General features: G+C 44.8%; 1 protein-coding gene across 6 annotated transcripts in view; it reads left to right on the top strand.

Moving 5' to 3' along the window:
• The window catches only part of LOC146196819 (cytochrome P450 3A41-like), a 48246-nt gene extending 32249 nt beyond the window's left edge, over positions 1 to 15997 (top strand). For all 6 annotated transcript variants that reach the window (XM_084598541.1, XM_084598542.1, XM_084598544.1 and 3 more), the window contains 8 exons: positions 1558 to 1703; positions 2315 to 2430; positions 5422 to 5497; positions 7855 to 8003; positions 9734 to 9822; positions 10999 to 11136; positions 13736 to 13898; positions 14632 to 15997. In XM_084598541.1, the coding sequence (XP_084454667.1) occupies positions 1558 to 1703; positions 2315 to 2430; positions 5422 to 5497; positions 7855 to 8003; positions 9734 to 9822; positions 10999 to 11136; positions 13736 to 13898; positions 14632 to 14718 (964 nt within the window). In that variant the 3' untranslated portion in view covers positions 14719 to 15997. The remainder of the gene's footprint in view (positions 1 to 1557; positions 1704 to 2314; positions 2431 to 5421; positions 5498 to 7854; positions 8004 to 9733; positions 9823 to 10998; positions 11137 to 13735; positions 13899 to 14631) is intronic.
• Positions 15998 to 24698: the final 8701 nt, after the last annotated feature.

Raw genomic sequence — 24698 nt, forward strand, 5'->3', positions numbered from 1 at the left:
TTTTTCTTTTTGATGATATGAGGCGACCTCTATTAATTATGAGAAAGTCTGTTGTTCTATATTCATTGGCTCGCTTATCTCTTAATATTGACTAGCGAAGCACTGAGTCGTGCAGTTTCTTTTTTAATTGAAATATATCATATTTATTTCCTGAAAAATCAAACAGGAATATGTACCTAATTGACTGATGAGCACAAAACATTTTCTTCGTTTTTTCCCAATATGTCATATAGCATCAACCAACAGGGTGGGAATTTACTTTTTCTCGGACGAGGCAGTGCTCATAGAGGTCTGTATGATCTTTCCACCAATCCCTCAGAATGGGAGCACTTAGAAGACCGGTAGAGACTAAGACGTCAGCGTTTTCTCACTCACTGATGCTCACAATATGCGGTTCCGTGTACACCTACGATGGGTCACATATTTTTATGATGCTCGAGTGTAATCTCAGACTAGTGGCTTTTTATATTGTTCCTCTAAAACGCAGGAAGGGCTCAGGAGATGGAAGCGGGAGTTGCGTGTAGGTGGGGTGGTGGTGAAAACTTTATTTCCGTAATAAAAAAAAAAAAATTGTCGGACGATCAATGGGCTTCTTTTTGTTGGCTTCGTGATGTGGCAAGATTTTCTTCTCGCGCGTCTCAGTTCGCGCTTGCGGTGTGTGCGCGAAGCGTGACTTAACGTCCCAAAGCGACGCACTGGATAGAATAGAGACCGTGCTGAAGGGCTTCAGATTCATTTCAGGTTACGCAGCACGGGGTTTTTCTTCCCGCGTCCCTCAGCTCAGCATAAAGCGCCAGTGGTACTAAGCGACCGCTGACGTTTCTCGCTAATTTATAGGGAGGGTATGCGCTTACGTCTGTGCGAATTTCTTAGAGCCTTTCATGTGCAACAGGAACACAGGGAACGAGGTTTTTTGTTTGACTTTGTTAATGCCGAACCTATAGAAAATCTGTCTTCCGCATCGAAATCAGTAGATGCACTGCAATTGTTTCCTCGGTACGCGGGTTAAATTATTTGCGCGCTATTTTTTTTATTATTCAATAAATTTCGTGTAAGTGTTACTTTTGTGAAACCTTTTTTATAGAATTTCTGCGAGGTTTGCCTCTAGGGCACAAGTATTGTAACGGTTGAATCTATTTTTCATGTCCAAGAACAGCCAAGCCAAATACGAAAATCTAACCTGTTCGACATTGCCGTGATTTCCGAATCTGGGAAAAAAGGGAGCACAGCGAACTGTGCTTTTATGTAACGTCAAAGAACCGTAAGACTGTGGAGAATTGTATGAGCTTGGAGTTTTGAAGCTTATTCATGCATAGCACTTTGTCTTGCATTCTGTAACTAAGTACATTGCCGCATATTTAGCTCGAAAAAAATTGTTTACCCATTCGATTGCAAGGCTAGCCACAGTAAAGATTCAGACAATGATTAGCAACAAAAGGACCTGTTTTATATACCTAAAGAGGGCTGTCATTTGTTTTAAACATGCGGAATGCTTCCGAAGTCAGTAAGATGGTGAAAAAAAATTTGTGACATAAAATTTGCCTCATTACCTTCCAGCCTTCTGGAGAAGTCAGCCATGGATCTGTACACATCGCTCATCTTTGATCTGGACATCGACAGCCACGTAGAAACAGATCACCCTATGCTCAAATGTTACAGCGGGTTCCTCAACTCTCCGGGAGGTTGGAGGCTGCTCATGATGAGTGGGTGTCTTGTTCTTTGATGTCGATTCGGTGCATGCATTCTTGCCTCGAACTCACTGAGTTCGCCACGGTGTTCATTACGGAAAATCAGCGGCTGCTCGTGTCTTAACAATGTGCAGCATCGTTTGTTGTGTGAAGGTAGCACAGTTTGTTTTCCCGATAATCATGTAACATAACATATAAAGGACATAATCATCCTGTAAACTTGTTTTGCGCAGAAAATAGTTGCTTTAATTCACTAACAAGGATCATGTAAACTCCTGATAAGAGCATCTTCATGCCACTACAAAATAGAGGCACATTAATGTCATCTGTCACCTTTCTGTTGATGACATGTTATAAATAATTATGCGCTACGTTTTAGAACGAATATTTATTCGATTTGATGATGTGTTACGACGGCTTGTGTTTGTATAATATACAGCGACTTTTTCACGTGGAATAGCGATGTTCACATTTGTACTTTGTCCGGATGTTCGCCGTCATCCCGCAACATTCTTGTGACTTCAAACTTTTCTAAACCCAAGAAAATAATACTTTGCTTGGATTCATTTGCTTCCAACGTAGCTTGCAAGAATGACCATTCACAGATATCCATACCCGCCTTTCAGCCACTCTGCCACGGCTCTTCAAAGCGCTCCGAGTGGAGTTCCCAAACAAGGGTGACGCACAGTACGCCGTCGATTTCACGAGGCACATCATCGAGCAACGACTCCGAGACAAAGAGGTAAAAATTATCAACAATAGAGTAGGCTTGAACGTTTGCACGGGAAGGTATCTGAGGCGCGTCGAGTACTTGCGAGAAAAAAAAAATGGAAAAAGATAATACACCGAAAAGACAGAGTACTATACAAAACGGGTACACAGCTAGTCAAGGAGGCGGTGATATCGCAAGGTCTAGGAAGACACGTGCGAACACTTGTCTTGCACTGTGGCACTAGGTATTGCCCTACACGGCTTCGTTGTTATTGTATTTTGTACTGCCCCAACCAGGGTCGCGCTTATTCTATTTATGCAGTGTCTGGGACGCGGCCAACGCTGCACTGAAACTGTTATATCACAGACGTTCTGTTTGCCTGAAACACAATAACTTCCGCGTCTGCCTCGAATCTTTCTGTTATTGACATCCTAAGGGTACAGTTTTATTTCGTTTACTATGCTCAGAAAGAAATTTTCAGCAAGGAAGCGGTTCGCGTCATGCAGCCTGTATCGTAGTCGATAAGCTTCCCTTTTGTAACCAAAGCTACACTGGCCAAGAACGAGGAGTTTTGCGTGACAGGAGGCACAGAGCCGTTGCACAGAGCTGGCGGACTCGGCGCGCTCGCCGCGCCATCTGGCAATCAAGAAGCAATCCGAAGAAGAAGATGCCTCGTCTTTAACGCAATAAAAACATAGCTAGACATAGTGAGTAGCACATCTTAATCATTCTTCTCTAGCGTGAGGATGATAGTTGTGCTGACCATATGCTAGTCAGCGGCTTATTTCGGGCAAGCGTGCACTCAGCATTGGACAGGATTGGATTGGATTGGACTCGATTGGACTGGTTTAGACTGCAGAGGTTTGGATTTATTTGGGCAGGACAAGGTCAATGGGCAGGATTCATTGGATTGCATTTCACTGGAATGAACTGTACTTGATTAGACTGGATTTGATTAGACTGGACTGGTTTGGATTGGATTAGAATAAACTGTATTTTATTAGATTACACTGGATGATGGGATTAGATTGAATTGAAGAGGAGTAGGCACAGTAGACAGCCCAGCGCCAGGAACAAAGGGCCCTTATTCCGAGTTTGCGTCGTTATCGACAGTGTCGCTATCTTCCCTCAAGTGGTGTGATTGTTGAAAACGCCAGAACATAATGTTGCCACATTTCCGGTTCCGTAGTGGCAACACCCGGTTCCGGCGTTTTGACCAATGAGATGACTCGAGATCACCTGAGATAGCGACACTTTGATAACGACGCAAACTCGGAATACGGGCCCAGGCTTTCGCTGGGTATACACTGGCTGCCCAGGCTTTCGCTAGGTATACACTGGCTAGGCCAGTGTATACCTAGCGAAAGCCTGGGCCCGTATTCCGAGTTTGCGTCGTTATCAAAGTGTCGCTATCTCACGTGATCTCCACGGCCAATTTTTCTATTCCACTTGGTGTGGTGTAATCACGGCAGCATAAGACAAAAGCAGCGAGCCAGCTGCTACAGATAGCAGGAGATAGAGCGCCCACCATCGGCAATAGGCCATCGTCACTCGCTGCACACACCTGCGAACAACTGGCTGAGCCATGCTCTCAACGTGGAGAGGCGTTCGAATAAGCCAATGCTCCGATGGCTTGCACAGACGATTAAAAGCTGCGACTTTATCACCCAACAACAGTGACCGATGCTACTGGCCCAAATTATTCCAAATTAAAAATGCTGCTCATGAATGCGACCCCATTATATTCGTCCGACGCTCAGTTAAGGGCACTTCTGTACTAGCGACGACGCGCTCTTCGCCTTTTAGTGAGAAAGCACTTTTCGCACGGTGAAACGCGATCGCGAATCTTGTGCGACTCCTGCCCTTGAGAATGCCCTTGGCGAAACTTACCATAGCAAGTCTACCCATAACCAAGTGATGTATAGCGTGGTATCCCCTGCCCACCGAGGGTCACTTGAGAGAACGTGGTCCACCATGATGGAAACAACATTTCACCTAAGTTTGGATTTTGACCTTTGACCTGCACGCTTTAGCAAGCTTTTAGCGGGACACGAAATTATCTTCCAGTGGCTACCAGGCCTTAGTGGAATTGTTGGCAACGACTTAGCGGACGATGCTGCTCGATCGGCTCACGATACAGCCAACATTGTCAAGATACCATTGACAAGAGCTGACGTAGCAATGCACTTTTGACTTCTCGACCGAAACCTGACCAGACAATCATGGTCTACGCCTGGAGGCTGGACATCCTGATCCCACTAATTTGACCAGTTACCTAAACTGCAGATACTATTCGGCCTCTCCTGCTGTGATGCTACAATGTTGTGCCGCCTGTGGTTAGACCTGGCGTTTACAAGCGCCTATGCTCATCTCATCACAATGGCAGACTCTCCAACGTGTGAGCTGTGCGGGTGGGATGAAATTATGGCGCACATACTTTGTGACCGCCCTCAGTTTGAGCGAGAGCATGCCTTCCTAGCTGCTACACTCCGTCGCTTGGACTCTCGCCCTCTAACAGAAGCTAAGATCTTGGGCCTTTGAACACCTTCATCAGAAAGAAAAGCGGTGAAAGCACTCCTTAAAATTAAAGACTTGTGGTACAGTTCTAGAATTTACGTCTACGCCATCTACCCCCTTTTACTACAGATCTCTGGACATGTGACAAACTACTTTCCTTGGCGCTCTTTCTTTCATTTTTCTCCCTTTTGTTCCCCTCTCTATGTGTAGGGTTGCCTACTGGGCATCGCCTAGTTAACCTCCCTGCCTTTCTATTCTTCTATTTCTCTCTTCGGCTGAATCGCACTATTTTTTGTTCTTCTTTTTGGTGCCTTCTAAGTGTTGACACGAAGTGGGCTAGCGCAATAATAGCGGTTTTTCTTATTTTTCATCGCGACCCCTCTATGACTTGACGCATGCAAAACCTTTATTATTATTATTATTATTTCTGACATCACTATAAATGAAGATAAACCTGCCAAATAATCTGTTCGTTGATCTAAACCGTTTTGTTTCTTCATGCAGAAGCATGACGACGCCTTGCAAATGTATATGGAAAGCAAGATGCAGCAGAATGGCAAAGGAGGAGTACAACTGTCAGGTAACAGTTGCTTATAGTTGAAGCTACTGAGTCCGATATCTCAGCATCAAATTATGTTATGATGAGAGTTATCGCGATTCCATGACATTGACTAAGAATGATCAAGTTCCATTGTATTGTACCCGACATGGGCATGGTTCTTCAGAGGTGAGTGCAGTGCAGATGCGAAAGGTATGGAGTTATAAATCCTATGCCAGACTGAATTAGGATTTTCAAGAACAACAAATCGAAGGTAACCATTGTATGGATCCAGCTCATGTAAAATCACTGTATTCATCTCACTGCGTCATATCACTTACACGAAAAACAAGCTGTAGACGTCAGGCGACGAATAATGGTACAGTGCTCCACAATTGCATAGTCATTTTCTTCAAATTTTCAATGCGTCTATAACGGTAACATCAGGTGCTGTTTTTGTTTGGTAGCAAACTGCCCTTTTAAATTAAGACCACTTGCCAGAAATATAACTGCACGCTCCTAAACGATTACATGCTGCGAACAGATAAGTATATCCTCTTTGTGAGAAAGTTGGATTCATGGGGGGGGGGGGGGGGGGGGGGGGGGGGGGGCAAGAATCGTCCAAATTTTGCGGCCATACTGTAACGCGTGATTGAGTGCCGGAGGCCGCAAACACGCTATCACGATAAGGTTTCAGCATGGTGTTCCGGATAAGCTCCCGCGGAGAAACGTGTACCGAAAGACACGAATTGTATGAAATCTCGTCTGAAATCTTCGCAGTGTAAGAAGCAGGCCAGCGAAACGACCTCCCCGTTCTGTGTTAATGCAATATGAGATGCCTGCTCGTAACATTGTGAACATCGGCTATGTTTCCCCATCAATATTGTTGGACAAAACAACTCAACAAAATACTAGTTTATTCTTCGCGAGGCATATAAAAAAAAAAAGGAGAATCTCAGCTTAGGTCGATAAATGCAAAAGTTATCGTTGTGACGGCCGATGCAGGGATATTACAACGGCACGAACGAGCGATGAAGCGCCCCACAAGTGATTTGTGTCTTCGCACTTGGATAAAAGGCTACATCGAAGGTTTATTTCGCAAGACTTAGTGTCACGCATTTGATGACGACATGAGACTGGTAGCTATAGCGATAAGAGCAGTATGTTGCGTCCGAGCCAACAAGTGAAGTGTTATTGGGGAATGAAAACGCTTATCGATCCCGTGGAAGACCACTTGCGCAGCATGATGCGTTGCTGCACGTATTGTGATCTTTTGTTCCAAGACTCGTAAGCATGGAGAAAGCAGTTCGGTGAGCGAAGTGTTTTAAAACGCTGTTTGTGATTTTGTATCGAGCCTTACCCTCTCCCTACTTTCTTGCTGAGGAGTTCTAAGAGGGGTACACTGATGTACCTGGCAAAACTCCCTGCTTCGCACATGAGGTGCGTTCCCATCTCGATCATTTTAAATGTTTGCCCTGGATTTCTTACTAACTTTATTGAGTTTGTTTTCTAGAAACTTTACCAAAATAGTTTGCTCATTTTCACACTTGTCATATTCCACGCTTACTACACACCCATCGGTACGTGTCAGCTTTCCGGTACACTCGTAAACTGCTGCATTGGGTGTCTTTTTTAAATGCAGCACGAACTTTGAGTTCCCATAAAAATGCGCACTCTAAGGGAGTTGCAATCAGACGCGCCATACTTAAAGAAATTTTAGAAACTATGATTCAATTTTATTCATTTTTTTATTTTAACTTTTCTGCGTCTTTACAACTACGTTTCTTTTACGTTTTCAAAACACGGTAGTAAAACAAACCACTGGGCATTCATTTTCATAGACTAATACGTTCAATCAATCAATCAATCAATCAATCAATCAATCAAGTTAGACTGCTTGGTACCAAAGCACTACCAGAACGTCAGTTTGTAGTGACACATTTCTCCTTTCTGTGCGCAAAAAAGTTCTTAAATGCAACAAGCATCGGGAAGGTGCTTTGTTTCGTTTTTTATTTGTTTCCTTTGCCATCTCGTTTGCTACTCACATCTAGAAAAGCTGATATTCACTTAATTCCTTTATTATTCAAGCCCGCGCGCCGAATTCAGAAATAGCAACTTAAAGCGTTATCTCATTGCTTTTCCTTACCTTCCTTGCTGTCACTTGAGGCAGATCTGAAGCATAGCCGCCATCTGTGCTTTTAAAACTCCATAGGTTAGAAACAGCCTCGTGAGAGCTCTCAGTGACATGAAAAGACCGTGTTCTCCCTGTTTTCAAGCATAAGTATCACTGATTTCGCATTGACAAACAAGATAAGGAAGAGGGCATTCCTGTTTATCTAAAATGTAGTCAAGGAGCCATGCTTATCAGTGTTTGACGCACTATCAACGTTTGTTTGCAGAATCAGCGATCAACGACATCGCAGCCCAGTGCATGTGCCTGTTTATCGCCGGGAGTGACTCGATCGCGCTCACTGTGACGTGCGCGGCCTACTGTCTGGCATTGCATCCGGAGGTTCAGGAACAAGTGTTGAAGGAAGTGGACAGCACGGTGAGTCTGTGCGACGCGTGCACAAGCGCACTTTCTGCGCGTAAGGTTGCGCCAGCCAGCTAGGCAGATAACCCCGCTTATCTGAAGCTGTCGAGTCTAACACGAGGGCGAACGGGCAGCATTTGTTGGAGATATGAGAGCGTGATAGGAATGAATGAAAATGCGAGAGTCGGAAATGCCATCAAAATACTACCCACGTTTCGGGCGCTAGACGCGCCGCGTCGCACGAAAGATCAAATAGTTATAGCGTTCCGCTATACATATAGTACTCTCCATTTAGAAGGAGAGGAAATTTAGAAAGTCGTGTGGAGAAAGTGAGCGGCCGCAGTGCGAGGAACAAAACACACGTGATTGAAATTAAGCCAGAATGATTCCTTACGTTGAGACCCATAGATGGCGCTGGCTTTCTTCTGCTGAAAAATCTGTTTAAGCCATTTATGGAGAAACGCTTCACCTTAAGTCAGTGGTCCTCTTTAACTGCACATACTAGCCTACATACACGCATACATATCGGCATACCCTCATAAGATATACCATATTAGGTGAAAGTCATCAAGACATATACATAAACCCCCGCTTTTTCTTGAGCCGTTCAAGGGTACTTTGTGTTCCTTCTACTTGTTACTTCTTTGCCCCGCCTTGTTATGCCCTGTTTTGCCATGATAGATGGCAAAACTTTGTTTTATGTAATCCGTATGGACACCCCTGCGTGGCCTAGCGGCAGGGTGTCTCATTTAAGCTCTAAAGTTCCCAAGTTCTATTCTTTTTTCTGCCCCTATAAATTTTCTTTCAAGCGCAACTAATTCTTTTCCCAATTCTGCTACTCCAAGTATGACGTCAAACCCTTGTTCTATCCTGATTTTCTCGGCACAGCTGCTCCAGATTCGCCTCTGTAGGAGAACCTTGACGTAGTCGCGATAATGCACTTAATGCATTCAGTTACGGCTTGTCTCTTATTGGCAAAAATGGGGCTCTGCAGGAGTACACGGTTGAATTCAAAAGGGCTTTTTTTTATTTCTTTTTAATCCCCTTGGATTTCACTGAAACTTTGGAGCCTGCCCCTTATGTTATTTTGTGCCAAATTTGTCATCAAGGCGGAGTTCTGTAGCGACGCAAATAGCTTTAAAATGTCTCGCTTCATCGCCTGATGCGGAGAGGTTACTACGAGTAACCTTGTTGTCTGACGTCACAGCTAGACGTTAATTTTAGTCCCTCCATGTTTACTGAGGAGCCAAACCTTAAGCTGACGTACACACATTTTAGTAAAGAATGACCTAAACTACCAATTACGGTCGCCGGTTCAGTCATTGGGCTCACGAAAGTTTTGTAGCTTATCTATGACGACATAGATTGATCTGTCGTTACGCCATCATTTAAAGCGAGTTTAGGTTTCGTGGTTCTTGTTCTTTTAGAATATTTTCACTCGAAATTTCAAAACCTGCTTTTGCCCCGGAATAAAGGTGCTGTAAGGAACGTGATGCCATTATCAACTCAATATGTATACAGCAATATCCAGAGTTGCCCTTTAAAGGAGAATCAATGTCGTACTATAAGGTTAAGGAATTTCGAACTGGTGTCAGCTCGGAGAAAGAAACTTAGACGCTGGGATAAAAGATATTTGAAAAGTAACCAAATGTAGAGTACCGTTCCTTTTAAGAAAACCGTATATCCCCAGTTTTTGCAGCAAGCACTTAATTATAAAATATTTTCTTTGTACTCCTATTGTCCAGGATGACCCAACATATGAATCTCTCCGGTCCATGGAGCTTCTTGATGCTGTCGTCAGTGAAACATTGCGGCTGTACTCGCCAACTTCAGTGTAAGTAATTTATTTCAGAAGGAAATTACATGGAACGGCCACTACACAAAAGCTCGTCAGATTCGATATTTTGCTATGTATTGGAGGTAAATGAAAATTAAACCGACTCACAGTATACATTACGCGTATTTTTCGCCCCTTTTCGCAGTTTTAGAGCGCCGCTTTTATGCCCTCGTTAGGCGCTTGAACCACATCGCCGAGCGAGGTATAGCAGAACCAAAGGGAGTCACGAGTCAAACAGCTTTTGTCGCAAGAAGAGAATAGAGAGCGCTCGCTCGTGGCTCTTCTTTCTTCTAAGAAATTCCCTATAGCTGTGAGAAAATTAAACTGCGTACGCGTATATATAAGCATCTGTCAAATTATTTGCCTCAATGTACCGCAAAAACTCTTACATACCTGCACTCATATTTCGCATTAAGATACATCGTAATCGCCCTTAGATTTTGTTTTTTTCAGTTATGCCTATCTATAAATAAGAGTGGGGAATACTGATCTCAAGTAATGCAGTGATAGAATTTCGGAGTTACCACACTTGTGGTGGTTTTCAAAGGAACTGCGAAATTGTTTGAATATCAAATGACATCCGACATTTCCGAGATGTGCTTGAATGGTTCTGTAAGTAGGAATAAAGAAAGTTATCGTGTGCGCCATACATCAATACCATGCATATCACGCAGCCGATTTAATCCTAGCTGAGCACGGTCATTTCTGTGGGGTCAGATAGAAAAATTCCGAAAGTACTGTGGAATCTACTCTGCCAACTAAATGCACTGTCATCATTGTCATTGTCACTAATTTCAGTGTCATTGTCATCACTATTATTGTCTACCTTATAATCGCCTACCTTACTATCGTCTACATTATAATTCTCCTTGTCTACCTTATAATAAGGTAGACAAGGAGAATTATAATGTGCGTTTCACAATTCCGTGCGTGTCGCAGTTGGTTAAAGCGTTCTTCAAGGGATCCAAGGACGAGAGGTTCGATTCCAGGTGGAGACAGGATATTTATTTTTCTGATGACGTCGTCAGGATGATTGACAAGTGACACATCAGCGCACAGATCCGATGCAGAAATCCTATGCACATCACGCGCACGACTCTCGCGCACGGGATTTCATTCCATGAGCCAAGAGAGGCTATCGCCTTAAAAGTGCACATCGCTTCTTCCTTTCAGGCTCAGCAGGATATGCTCGCAAAACACCACGGTAGCCGGTGTGCGCTTCACAGCAGGCATGCGCGTAGAGATTCCAGCGCACGCGATGCACTACGATCCGGAGTTCTTCCCGGATCCCGAAAGTTTCAAACCAGAGAGGTGAGTAGTGAACCAGCGGAGAGCAAGTTAAGTGGTTTGCACAAGGAAACTGAAATTTGCACAATCTAAATTCTGCCTGATTCAGTTCAAGCACAAGGTATACGGTTTTGGGGCGCGACGTTTAACCTATTGATAGCAGACATTCCACGGCATCGCCATCTGTTGCAGTTGACGCTTTAAGGTAATAATATACCAAGAAATCTCGTTCATTGTATAACTGCGTCTGTATAATAGAATCCCAAAATCAATATACCTACAGATTCTCCTTCGGCAGGCTTCTATATTTTGCTACTTTTCATCAAAAACGCACCCCATTTTTTTTTATCGAAGCCTTAACTACATCTTTGTGAACGCAGGATCAAATTCAGAAGCAACATTTTGCGATGCATTGGAATCTTGCACCATTCTTATCAGTGTGTGCAGAAGAGTAACTTATCTTACTTTATCCTATGTTATATTCTACAGTAGCCTCATAATTTAAAGGAGCTCAGAAAGATGGACCTGATCAAATAGTGAACTGAAACTTCGGCTTTTAAATGCACCATTTTCGCGTTCTCTCGGCAACCCAAAAAAGTCATAAAGCTCCTATGCTTGTTAAATCAAGAAATTCAGCGGGAGAGGTAAAATAAATATTGTCGATTTTTTAAATCTTTCCCCTTTCTCCTCTTAATCACGTCTTCCACAGTACAATCACAGAGAAAATTTTGCGGGACGCAGATTTGTGAAAAAGCATTTATTTCTTCGTTGCCTCGTTAGTTTGCATTCTGTTATTTTTTCTCTGAATGGGGTGTTCATGTCCCCTCGTGATTTAGCGCATTTCATTCTCCATATTTGCCCTACCGCACAGAAATAAATACTTTTTCATGAACTCGCTTCCCGCGATCTTTTGTCTCTGACTATATCCCACCTAGTACGAGATCGCTGCCACTTTTTCAATTTTTGTGTTTGCACAACGTGCGTTAACGCTTGCAAAACGCGCGCCCAGCGTGGCTTCGGCAGGAGACGAAGCTCGGTTATAGATCTATACAATAGATCTTGTGAAGCATCGTCACTGTGGACAGCCATTACTGGTATCTCTGGGTTTCACACAGTACTAAGAATGCAGTAAACATTGTCCTTTCTCTTTTTCTGCAATATGTGTGACCTCAGGCTTGCGGGACATTCCGGAATGCACAAAAAAACTCTTTTTTTTTTTCTTTTTCTTCTTCTCCTTCTTCTTCTTCGCGGCAGTTCAAGATAAAACATGGCCCTTCCCGGGACGACGCGATGGGCCGAAACCTGGCACAGTATTGCTATCTCAATAAAAACTTATGTCACACTGATCCACTCCAAAATTGATGAAACTTCTGCAACATGAAATACTGAACAAGCATATTTCATTGAATCCTTGCCAAACCGTGCTATTCGCTTCTAACACCGCAGCACAGTTACGCCAGAGCATGTTACGCAGAAAGTCCAGCGTCGGCGTCTGTGTCGGTGTTGGTGTCGGCTTGAGCGTTGTGAACAAAAAGACGCGGAAAGGCGCGCGCAGATGGTAGGTAGCAGCTGGCATGGCCATGCACTGATTATTCTATGGTTTGCGCGGCGTAGCGAGACCACATGATATTTTAAATTTTAGGTGAGTAGGTTAAATAAGAGTCAATTTTCCAGTGCTCTGGATGCTGAATTAGGCACGCTACTCCTTGACCATAGAGGCACATTCATACCGCTTATTTAAAGCACGGCTTTATATGCTGGGTGGTAGCCTATACTATCGCGGCATACCCTTAACGGTGGAACTTGAGTGTCCCTGATAACTTTTTCTTAATATTCCCGCTTGAGCAGTTCAACAGCAGTATATCAACGCGCAGAGGTGTAGCCACTATCCTATCAACGCCACTTTGCTTGCTTAACCTAACTAAATAAGCTGTATCTTCATCCCACCTTGCCTATATCGTTTTAGCTCCTCCTGTACTTTTTTCGCGCCATGTTCATGACAACAAATAAAACGCATAACGCACCGCTCTTATCTTTACAAGCAAGATTATTCATTCTGCACATAATAATGAACTGGAGTGACATATGGCATCACACATGGCTACTTAAATTTACTTCCATTCTTTCCGCAATATGCTACAACAAAAACGCTGCGAGCCTGCAGATTTGGTGCTACTTATTGCTGTGTTCAGCGCTTTTTACTATTTGTGATATCAAATGTTCCATGAAATTGTAAATTGATACAGGTACCCCATCAACTGCTAGTGTTGTAATTTTCATGTAAGTACGCGTCTGCAACCGCCCTTCCCTTGTAACACCCTCGCACGAGTGCCCATAGTGGTATGGTCAATAACGCCTCTCCTGGAATATGATGTACCTTTCTTGCGATCCATTTTACGCTCATCCCTACTCTGCACCCTGAGAATGGCTCCATTCTTTCTTTTTGCCTCCAATTAGATCTCTAAGTTAAGCAAAATATTGTAAACTAAAAACACTGCTTGCTTGTAAAGAATGGAGCAGTCCGCCTACAAAAAAGGTTTTAAAGAATGAAGAAGCCATCCCACATGATATGACTTTTTTTTATTAGAAACAAGGACGTAATGACCGACGTGTTTTTGCGTAGGTTTCTTCCCGAGCACAAAGACTCGATCAACATGTACACGTACCTTCCGTTTGGAGTTGGTCCACGCAGCTGCATCGGAATGCGCCTGGGTATGGTCCAGGTCAAGCAGATCCTCTACCGCCTCCTCAAGATCGTCACCTTCGAGCCGTGCGCAGAAACACAAGTAAGTAAATGACTGCACCAGATGCTTTTCGATTTAGCACCACGTAAGGGAGTTGAACTGCAAAGGAAGAAAAACTGCGCAGTTGAGCGAGTGAGGAAGGCGGTGCGAGAGTAAGTTAGTCATAAGACGCTTGCAGGCGCTTGTGGGTTGGACTGCTAAAGTAAGAGAGGGTAAAACTATCATCAACTGCAAGCAGTAAGTTATCCTCGTGCAGAAACTTGTTCAAGTCGCAGGACAAGGAAAATTCTCCGCCCATTAGTTATGTCGGGAATGACGCTAACTCTATGTTCATCAATTTCGCAACATTCTATGATAATTGTGATTTCATTTACTTCTTGGATTGATTAAATCACGTATATCGTTCATTGAACGTCATAGACTGTAATTGCCAGCCGCTGTTTATTGTTTCACTTTTATCCTGCTGCAAGTATGAACCATTTGTTTTTGGCAATTCAATCGAAAACAGGGGACTTGATCTTTTGATATGTTGAACATTTCAGTGAGTGCATGACCATCAATTTGTTTCTCTGGGGGAGGAGGGAGAACCTTTCTTTCTCGGAATTTCGGCAAACTTGGAGACACGATTCGAGTAAAATGGTTAAATGCATGTTTTAGCCTGCAAAGCTAGCCAGACTCGAAGACGATGTCTCTGAGGGAGCGAAGTGTGCGTCAGAAATCAGACATTTAAAAGTAGCCTGATCCTAATGTTTCGGTTTCTCCATCTTCTTTACAGATCCCGCTCTCCTTTGCGAAAGGAAAGGTGCTCCTGGAACCTGATCCTCCGATTCTGCTGAGGATTGTGCCTCGAATGAAGTCCTAAGCCAGCGATGTTGTCTAATGAGACCACAAAAACTTGCTGTGACAGGAGAAAGACAGGAGGGTCAACCAGTTGTCTGCAATGGCAAGGACAACGGGGAGCTACACTGCATTTTTCATCTTTAAGTTGCGTCTGTTAAACATTCATCATCAACATCATTTCTACTGTTGCCATATTTCGATCTTTGGTACGTCCTCGCGTTGATAGGGAGAGCTCTAAACTTGTGCGTCTTGCAAATAGATATAGACAGTGCAAGTCTCCTCTCTCTCATATTGAGAATTGCATGGAGTACCAGTCCTTAAGTACACCGCAATTTGACGAGCAAGTTTCAGTTTTATTTACCTCCAGTGATCACGTTTATAAAATAGATGATCGCATTGGTAGAAAACAGTGCTTCCGAATGCTTTGTTACTTAATCACATTGTTGAAAGCTGAAACAGATAATATCATCTGGTGCCGTCTCAAAATTTATTTGTAAATATAAGGAGGAGGAGGAGGGCACCTTTGGATACAGCCCACAGAAAATCATATAGACAAAAGTTCTCAGACTAGTTTCCTTGTTTCATATTGAACCTGGTATACATCCCAAATCAGAGTGGAAAAGTACGAAACTTAATTCCAATGTTCGTGCGTGTCTAAAAGATCGCAGTGCGCTTAACATATCGCAATATACAACTGGTACATATGTTTCAATGCCAGGAGGGCGGCCGATTCAATTCGGTGTAAATAATAGAAAAAGTAACGTCTTCTCGAAGTGCGCTTATGAGGGCGGCCGCTACTTTAGAAGAGTGTGACAAAATATGTAATGTTATCCCGAAGCTAGCAAATTTGAAAAGGTCGACAATAAAGGTGTGTTGCTAGGCCGGACATTATTCCTTACACAAAATCTTGGCTTTTAGTCGTCAATGTTTCTTCGGGCCGTTCGAGCTTCCCGTGTAGTCGAGTATGTTGCCACGTTGATTTTATTTGCTTTTCAATTACAGTCGTTCCCACTAGACAGCTCAAACATCTCTATAGGAAAGGAATTTCTCACAACGGCATAGTAAGCGAACCACCACTCTAGCTGACGACGACGAAGATACCTTCGGCCGTTCGGCTCGGGAGTCCCCAAGCGCTTGATTTGCTTATAAACACGGTGTTGGTCTACAGCGCTGTCTTTCACATATCACGAACAGTGTTGTTGCGCCGTTGTATATCAATTGTAATTATGTATAATTTTATTATCAGTTACTACTTTATATTCGCTGCATGGTTGTGAATAAAAACACATTCCTGCCTAGAAGCTCTGGCTCGGAAGGGCGAGTCTTGGTCATGGCACCTCACTAGGAAGCTGTCTCATTTATCAAAAAAGAGAACTTGTATTTTAAACAAAAATGTGCTGACAGTTAGCTGTCTCGTTGTTCTCATAGTACCCCTGAGTTACACACTTCTATTTAAGTTTGCTTCCTCCTGTAATTCCAGCCTTTTGCGAGATGATATGCTCGAACATAGAGCTGCTTCCCTGACATAACTCAGACTCCCGGCCGTCGCTGTCGCATGGTGAACTGTTTTCGAAGCTTCAGGTATGTTTCTTTAAGTTAAGTGCACCAAGCGCTAATAAATAATCTACAGAATGTCTTGAGAACGGTTCGGACCCGATGCTCTGATGGAGACACTTCGGAAATATTCCCCAACCAATCCTACAGGTATCAATTTGTTCGCCCAGTGCACAGGCTTACCATGCCTTGCGTAACAAATTTCAGGATATTTTGCACGCCACTCCGCAACTTCAGCAATTTTTTTTTCTATGTGATGGTCAGAATGTTTACACTTTTGTTATCTAAACTGCAAAGAAATCAGAGGCAAATATTACCTTCACGTTGTGCTAGATAATTGAGCCATATTTAAAGGTCGATATAAAATGTTATAAGCACTGTTAAAATTCTAGAAGCTGTGTACCCAAGCAGCGACAATTTGTATTTGATGTATTGTGCGGATTTCGTTCGATCGAGTTATCTGCAAGTCCAAATGGAAGAACTCGAACAGAGAGCGACGGCCTTTAAGCAGTAAATTGTTTGGCCGACAAAATGACGGCGCGAAAGCAGATGCACGGGGCGCCACAACCTATCGATTTTGGTGATTGGCCACCCAACGGCGACAATGACAGACAGCCGTTCGCAGTGTGCAATATCAGTTGTCCAGGCACGAAGCGGTGTCCTTGTGGTGCCGCCAGTTATCTCTTTATTGTACATTGAGGCCAATTATCTGGTGCGGAGAGGGGGAGTGCGGTGCTCAAACTTTTTTGTTTTTATTTTTTAATTGCGATAGCAATACGGCGCCAGATTTTGGCCCGTCGCGTCGTCCCGGGAAGGGCACCGTTTGACCTTGAACAGCCGCGAAGAAGAACAAGAACATGAAGAACGCTCGGTCACCGGCAGCTAATGCTTCCTCTCCACAGTAGGTTCAGCTGCATTGAACCCTTATCATTATATGCGGGCTGGTAGCTTACGCTCTCGCTTCATACTGTTAAAGGATGAGCTTAAGTGTCCCCAATAATGTAGCACCTGACATTGATAGGGCGTGATAGGAGAATAATCTAGCAGGAAAAAGAAACTTCCGCCGTTGCTATCGCAATTAAACTACGGTCAACCAGAGTTAAACCACAACTAATTTATTTTACCTAATTCTAGAAGGCCAATAGTTGAGAGTGACTATGCGGCCTAGTTGTTTCTTTTGCAGTAATGACGATGACGAGTAATGAGATGACGGAATACACACTATAGCGCCCGTACTATCTATGCGTTCTCCCTCACTTCTTGCACTGCTAAAACGGCAATGAATCTCGGATCTGTAATTTTGTATATCCTACCTAAGGCCGTTAAGTCAACATGATTTCGGCCAAAATGTTGTTAGTTACAATATATTCTATAAAACACTCACGGCTTCTTCTGGCTTTTAGTTTGTCTCTTATTTTATATTCCGCTGCTCGACTGCGTACAATCAAGCTTACTTAAATGCCCTTCATAGTTGAGAGCTATATGTATAAGCTTTGGCTCTGCAACAGGGTACAAGTGAAGCTGAAGCCCACATTGGCTCGCCAGTGGTTTCAAATTACAGAGGTATGAGAGCAAGACCCACAGCAAGTCGCTCTGTGTTGCTATTCCTAGTTTACAATACGGATTGTCCAAAAAGCAGCGGTGTGCATTGGGTGCCATGAATTACCGTTGCTCCACATTTACGCCAAGAGGCCAGGCTGAAATCACTGCCACCTGCTAAGAATGCGTTTACATGACTTGCATGTTTGGTCCCAACGCCACACAGTTTTTTTTTTTTTTTTCAGGGGTTGTAAGGAGCCTCGGAATACGCTGCGGTGAGCAGCCATTGCTCCTCTTAAATACACTGAAACAGCTGCTCATCAAGAGGCATTTAAAAAAATAAAAAAAAAAACTGAAGGATAGAGGGGACTGTAGAAACAGCAAGCCTTTTAACACATTGCCGATGCATGGAACCCGTGATTTTGTATCGCCATCTAGGTGGGAGCTCGGGAAGCTACGACGCATGTACACAATGCGGCGGCATGTTGAATCGTGACATGGCTCCAGCCTCGGTGCCACAGCCTTGCAAACATGGTGCACTGGCTAAAAAACGTTTATCATTCCTCCCAATTCCGGGCAGTGCCTTGCAAAGAAATAAAAAAAAAACCCATAAAGGTATTTTCGTCTTCCCCCCTCTCATCTACCCCGTGCTCTGAGAATGTGAGAGCAGCCCCCAACCGCTCATATACCACACTAGAAGAACCTCGAGAGAACACAACTGTACTTCCCGTTGTTCGGTCACATTTGCAAAGTTATAAAAGGTTATTGATCTAGTTACCCTTATTGTCGTCTTTTCTGTGCTAACTTCCTTATTAGCTTCCACTGCTGCTTATAACCACAAAGTACGAATTCCCGTAATACAATGGCGCACAACAATTACGCCTTTATTGACTAACACTGCTAAACCAACCTAGTGGCTCCTCTGATTAAAAAGCTAAGCGCACTTATGCGTGCTGGGGACTTTGCCAAAGACGAGGAGAAGGAGGTGAGTTTGCCTGAGTGCGGGCATACCACCGTCTCGGCGATTCCCGTGGGCCAGACCGAGATCTACGGCCGTCAGAAATGTGTAAGCTTCCGTACCATACGCTTTGAAAGACTTCAGTTTCCTCAGGATGGCAGCCTCGTTTATTAAATTTATCAAACCTCAAGTTTGCTCAGCCCCGCGTAAAACAAGTTGCATGGCCTATCAACAGAGACAGTGTTATAACGTGTTGGCTGGGCACTTTTTCCACCTCACTATTACAGCCCTCAGCAGTAAGCTTGTCATTTTCTTCCTCTCTACGTACAGAGCAGTGTCATTGCGGAAAAGGAACGCATTGTTCGACTGAAGCAAGCTAACTTGCTTTGATCGCACATGCGGTAGTCACATACCGCATGAACATGTGCAATGTAGGCTGTGTTGACTTTGTTTCAAATACAATCGCTGTAAAGCATCGTTTGTTACTATTCATTTAAAGTAACATCCAGGTTCTTACCCGGGCAAAGTAAATGTGCGCAGCAAGCGGGGACACACGATGATGCACAAATCATCAATGAACAATGCTTACAACGTGATCCCCGATCGACTCAAAAAACTAAAGGATAACTGAGATTTCAGAGCCAATATAGGAAGAATTTTATTGTACGTGTAAAGTACACGTGTACTTTGATTGGCCAACATAACCCGCTTCGTTTTAATAGAAAAGCTTGCTATCTATTACAGACCGCCGTGTAATTCCATCGTTATCAGTCAGGTGAAGTTCACCGTAGGACAATGAATTCACTCATTGGTATCTAAGGAAGTAGACTATGAGCATTTTCACTGCGTCCAACTAGACCGTGCGTTATTACTGACGTAGGACCTGATAAAAAAAACACGGTTCTTAGACCATGGATTCAACATCTGTAAGTTAGGGAAGCGTTCAAGGGGCTCTTCGGATAAGGAGTCATTGGCTGGATCGTCTGTCTTTACACACTTTGTGCCTATTGAGAAAAAATAACAACATGGACCTGTTCATTTGCCACAACGAGCGTAATATTCATTCATTTTGTTCGTTCCCTATGGGTATCCAATAGGGAAGAGGTCTCTGCCCTGCAGTGGCCGTGATCAGGCTGGTGGTGATAACGATAATCACGGGGCTCAATGTTCTTTCCCAATGGAGGCAATGTGTAGTAATCGTGTCACTCAAGATAACACATGTACAGGACTTGAACAGGTACTGAAGCACGTGATGAAATATTGGCAGTGAAGAGAGACAAACACATGTCACGCGTGGTCTGCATGTGTTTGGCTGTGTTCTACCTGCTAGTACTGAGCAGAGGACATCCGTTTCAACTCAACCGCGAGGACAACTCTGAAAGAACCAGGCGTAAAAAAAAATGCTTGATAGCATCCACTTTGACCTCCGTACAGCGAAGGTTACTGTCAAATACCTCGAAGCTATATGACAATTATTTACCTGATGAAAGAGCTAGGCACGTTGCTTGGACAGTTTGCTCACAGGCTTAAATGAACAGCTGTACTTTTGTTTCCGTTGGCGTTTAACCTATAGCTGCGTGCCTTCGTATACAGTATAACACCTTCATTAAATCTGGAGAAAAGGTTTGGTTTGCTGTAATGGGTTTAACGCCCCAAAGCGACTGAGGCTATGAAAGAGGTCGTAGTGAAAGGCTCTGAAAATTTCAACTACCTGGGGTTCTTTAACATGTACTGACATTGCACAGCACATGAGCGCCTTGCTTTTCGCCTCTATCGAAAAGTGTCGCCGCTGCCGGGATTCGATCCCGCATCCTTGGCTGCAGAAGTCGAACGCCCTAACCACGCGCAAGCATGGGTGGACTATAAAAAGGGGGCCCTAGAATCAAGCATATATCTCGCACAGAAGGAAGCTTCCCTAGCAATGTTAATTCAGTGGTTCTATGAGTACAGTTCCCAACACTCAGTCCTGCCTGCATAGCAGCTGTGTTGACCACCGAAATTCCTTCGCCTTACGTGTAGATAACGCCAGTGTGTTTTTCATGTCATTACGAAGAAGTGGAACGCTTAGAATAAAGCCACGGGGAACTGAGGGCAGGAGCAGTATGTATCTCTCATGCTAACGAAAGGTAACGGTTATTTCTGCCTGCTACAGCAGCACAAGATGAAAATGAAGATGCCAGCAGCATCGACCTTCTGACAAGTAAGTGTTCTTTAACTTCCCGTTGTGATGGCTTGCTTGCAAGACCGTTCTGCTAGCTCATTATGTAGCAGGTTGGGAATCTGGTCCTGACCTCTGCGACCTCATTGCCACAGTTACTAAAATTACTCAACATTGGTGTAGTGATATTTTGTACAAGAAATGTAAAGAGTGTCGTACTACGACAGGGCTGATCGCCACACCCTACACAGGACATGTAGTACTATCTATCTATCTATCTATCTATCTATCTATCTATCTATCTATCTATCTATCTATCTATCTATCTATCTATCTATCTATCTATCTATCTATCTATCTATCTATCTATCTATCTATCTATCTATCTATCTATCTATCTATCTATCTATCTATCTATCTATCTATCTATCTATCTATCTATCTATCTATCTATCTATCTATCTATCTATCTATCTATCTATCTATCTATCTATCTATCTATCTATCTATCTATCTATCTATCTATCTATCTATCTATCTATCTATCTATCTATCTATCTATCTATCTATCTATCTATCTATCTATCTATCTATCTATCTATCTATCTATCTATCTATCTATAGCCATGTCTGGGCCGCCGTCCCGGCCGACCCCACCGTCGAAGCCACATTCGGTCAGTCATGAGGGCGTCTCAATCTCCGGGGTACGCGTGGGGTCGGTGCTGCAAGGGACGCGCAGCCAGGACAGGTGGACCACGCCGGGACGCCCTTGCCTGGGCGGCCACATGGTTCCGGGCGGAGCCTTTTCGCTCAGTGCATCCGCCGGCCGGAGTAGCAGCAGCAACGTGGGAGCCACCTCCCTCCGGGCCCGCGGGGGCTGCGAAACGGCCGCTAACGCCCAGGTCAAAATTGAAGCCTCCGCGGGTGGGCACAGGTCCCAAGAATGGACAGCCGTACCGAGCATCGCCAGCCTCTCGGAGCGAGACTCCAAAATCAGCGCCTGGCGCAGTTTCAGCGCGGGATCCTGCAACCGGTGTTCCGCCGCACATGTGCGTGCATCCAAACGCTCAGTCAGAAACGGAAGCGAGTTCCAGTTCTCCATGCTGGGCAACAAGAGCCTTTCCGGCTCCGAAAAATCATTTAATTCAATCTCCACGTCCGAGCATGAAATTACTCCGCTACGCCAAGGTTCGAGACTCTCGGTGCGTATGAAGTCTCCTAAAACGTCCGCCGATTCCGTCGGTTCCATCGAATACGTCTGTACAGTCTCACCACCAATCCGCAGTGCACTCCTGGGTTCGCCGCTGAAGAAACCAGTCTCAGAGACTAAGGTGAGCACCAAGGTGACCACAACCACCACTGAGGTGTCGCCTCCAGCACACTCTAGAGTGGCCCCGGCGCAAACGTCTATGGATGTGTCGAATGAAGCGCTTATGTCCGCCGCAGACAAACAAAACAGTTTTCATCCCACAGCGCCAGTTCTGCTTACCAAAAGTGGCCCACTTGGCACTCTCATCGCAGCGGGAGGCCTCAACCCAGAAGGCCTCCCGTACACCCATTGAAAGTTTGAGAATAGGTTGAGGACGTTTCGACCCCAATGCCTCTAATCATTCGCTTTACCAGGTGTGACTGCTCTCCCATCGAGCGCCAGCTATCCTGAGGGAAACTTCGGAGGGAACCAGCTACTAGATGGTTCGATTGGTCTTTCGCCCCTATACCCGGATCGGACGATCTATTTGCACGTCAGAATCGCTTCGGACCTCCACCAGAGTTTCCTCTGGCCTCGTCCTGCCCGGGCATAGTTCACTATCTATCTATCTATCTATCTATCTATCTATCTATCTATCTATCTATCTATCTATCTATCTATCTATCTATCTATCTATCTATCTATCTATCTATCTATCTATCTATCTATCTATCTATCTATCTATCTATCTATCTATCTATCTATCTATCTATCTATCTATCTATCTATCTATCTATCTATCTATCTATCTATCTATCTATCTATCTATCTATCTATCTATCTATCTATCCATCCATCTATCTATCTATCTATCTATCTATCTATCTATCTATCTATCTATCTATCTATCTATCTATCTATCTATCGGTGTATCTGTCTGTCTGTCTGTCTGTCTGTCTGTCTGTCTGTCTGTCTGTCTGTCTGTCTGTCTGTCTGTCTGTCTGTCTGTCTGTCTGTCTGTCTGTCTGTCTGTCTGTCTATCTGTCTGTCCGTCTGTCCGTCTGTCCGACCGTCTGTCCGTCCGTCCGTCCATTTATTCATCCATCCATCTGTAGCGCCCTCTTTGTTGCTGCCGGGCACAGTATCGCGCGCCGCCCGACGAGGAAAATATATACGGCGCCTCGTTCTGGCTCATGCAGCCTCTATAGGCAGTCTTGTTGTAGTGCCAATCAACAGCAGTCTTGTTCCTTCGCTCCTGAGGCGTTAGGCCTTCATTTGGGGACCTAGGACGAAAAATGACCGACCGTGCAGTATCCACAGAATAGGACTCACGTCCGCAGGACGTCTCGTTACTGCAGGTTCGTCTCCCACATTTCTGGCCCCAGAGCCCGCAAGTAATTAATTACACCAGATCGAGACGCCCCCAGCCTTCTTCCCGACGTTGCCGGCGAGCTCTCCGACATTCTCTCCGCCATCATGGATGAAACACCATATCAGAACTTGAAAACCAAGGTGCTGGAGAACTTATGCCGTCGGAGCGCTCCCGGCTCCAGTAGCTCCTTATCGAGGAAGCAAGACCTTGGCCATCACCGCCCTTCCCAGCTACTGCGCCGGATATGCGCCAGCTTCTCGATGAGAGCGATATATCTAACCACTCAGTGTTGCTTCCACAGCTTTTCCTCTAACGCCTTCCCCAACCCATCCGCCTCGCCCTTGTGGAGGCCAGTGACGTCACCCTGGACCGCCTGGCTGCGCTCGCCAATAACACTCATGAGGCTACCTCCCCGTCCGTCACTGCTATTTTGCCGCTCACAGACCTGGCGATTTCATGCCTGGAGGCCCGTCTCGATGAGCCTGCCGCCTCAGTCGCCGCACTCCGTAATTTACCCCAGGAGACCCGGCCGCCTTATCTCGATCATCGCGCTCTTTCGCGTACACATCAAGCTCGAAGTCCCAGCCATCTAGCTCTCTGCTGGTACCACCGGCGTTTTCAACATCGGGCCACGAAGTGTACACCACCCTGTTCGTGGTCAAGAAACGCCCGCCGGGATCACTAATGGCGGCGTGTGATCCCGACAGTCGTCCGAGCCGCCTATTTATGGTAACGGATACATTCTCCGACACCCGGTTCATTATAGACACGGGCGCGGAAATCAGCGTGGTTCCACCGACTAAAGCTGATCGTTCCCAGTCACCAGGGCAGTAGCTCAGTGCCGCCAACGCCTCGTCTATAGCAACATACGGTCTAAGATATCTCACCCTCGACTTCGGGCTTCACCGCACTTTTCGATGGGTATTCGTCATTGCAGACGTGGTTCACCCGATCATCGGCTCGGACTTCCTCTCATACTTCGACTTGGACGTCAGCGTGCGGCGTCGGCAACTTACTGACAGTCTGACTCATCTCTCCATCTAGGGACCTTTCTCTCATGGACGTCCGCACACCGATACCTTCCTCAAAGTTCGAGAAAGTGCTGGCGGATTTCCTGGAGCTGACAAAGCCATGCAACCTCACTCAGGCGCCGAAACAAATGGTGACACACCACTTCGTCATCCGGAGTCCACCCACAACTGCTCCACCTCGCCGCTTGTTTGGACACCGTC

This window comes from Amblyomma maculatum, chromosome 3 (genome assembly GCF_055883805.1).
Source record: "Amblyomma maculatum isolate TAMU_Amacu chromosome 3, ASM5588380v1, whole genome shotgun sequence".
NCBI lineage: Eukaryota > Metazoa > Arthropoda > Arachnida > Ixodida > Ixodidae > Amblyomma > Amblyomma maculatum.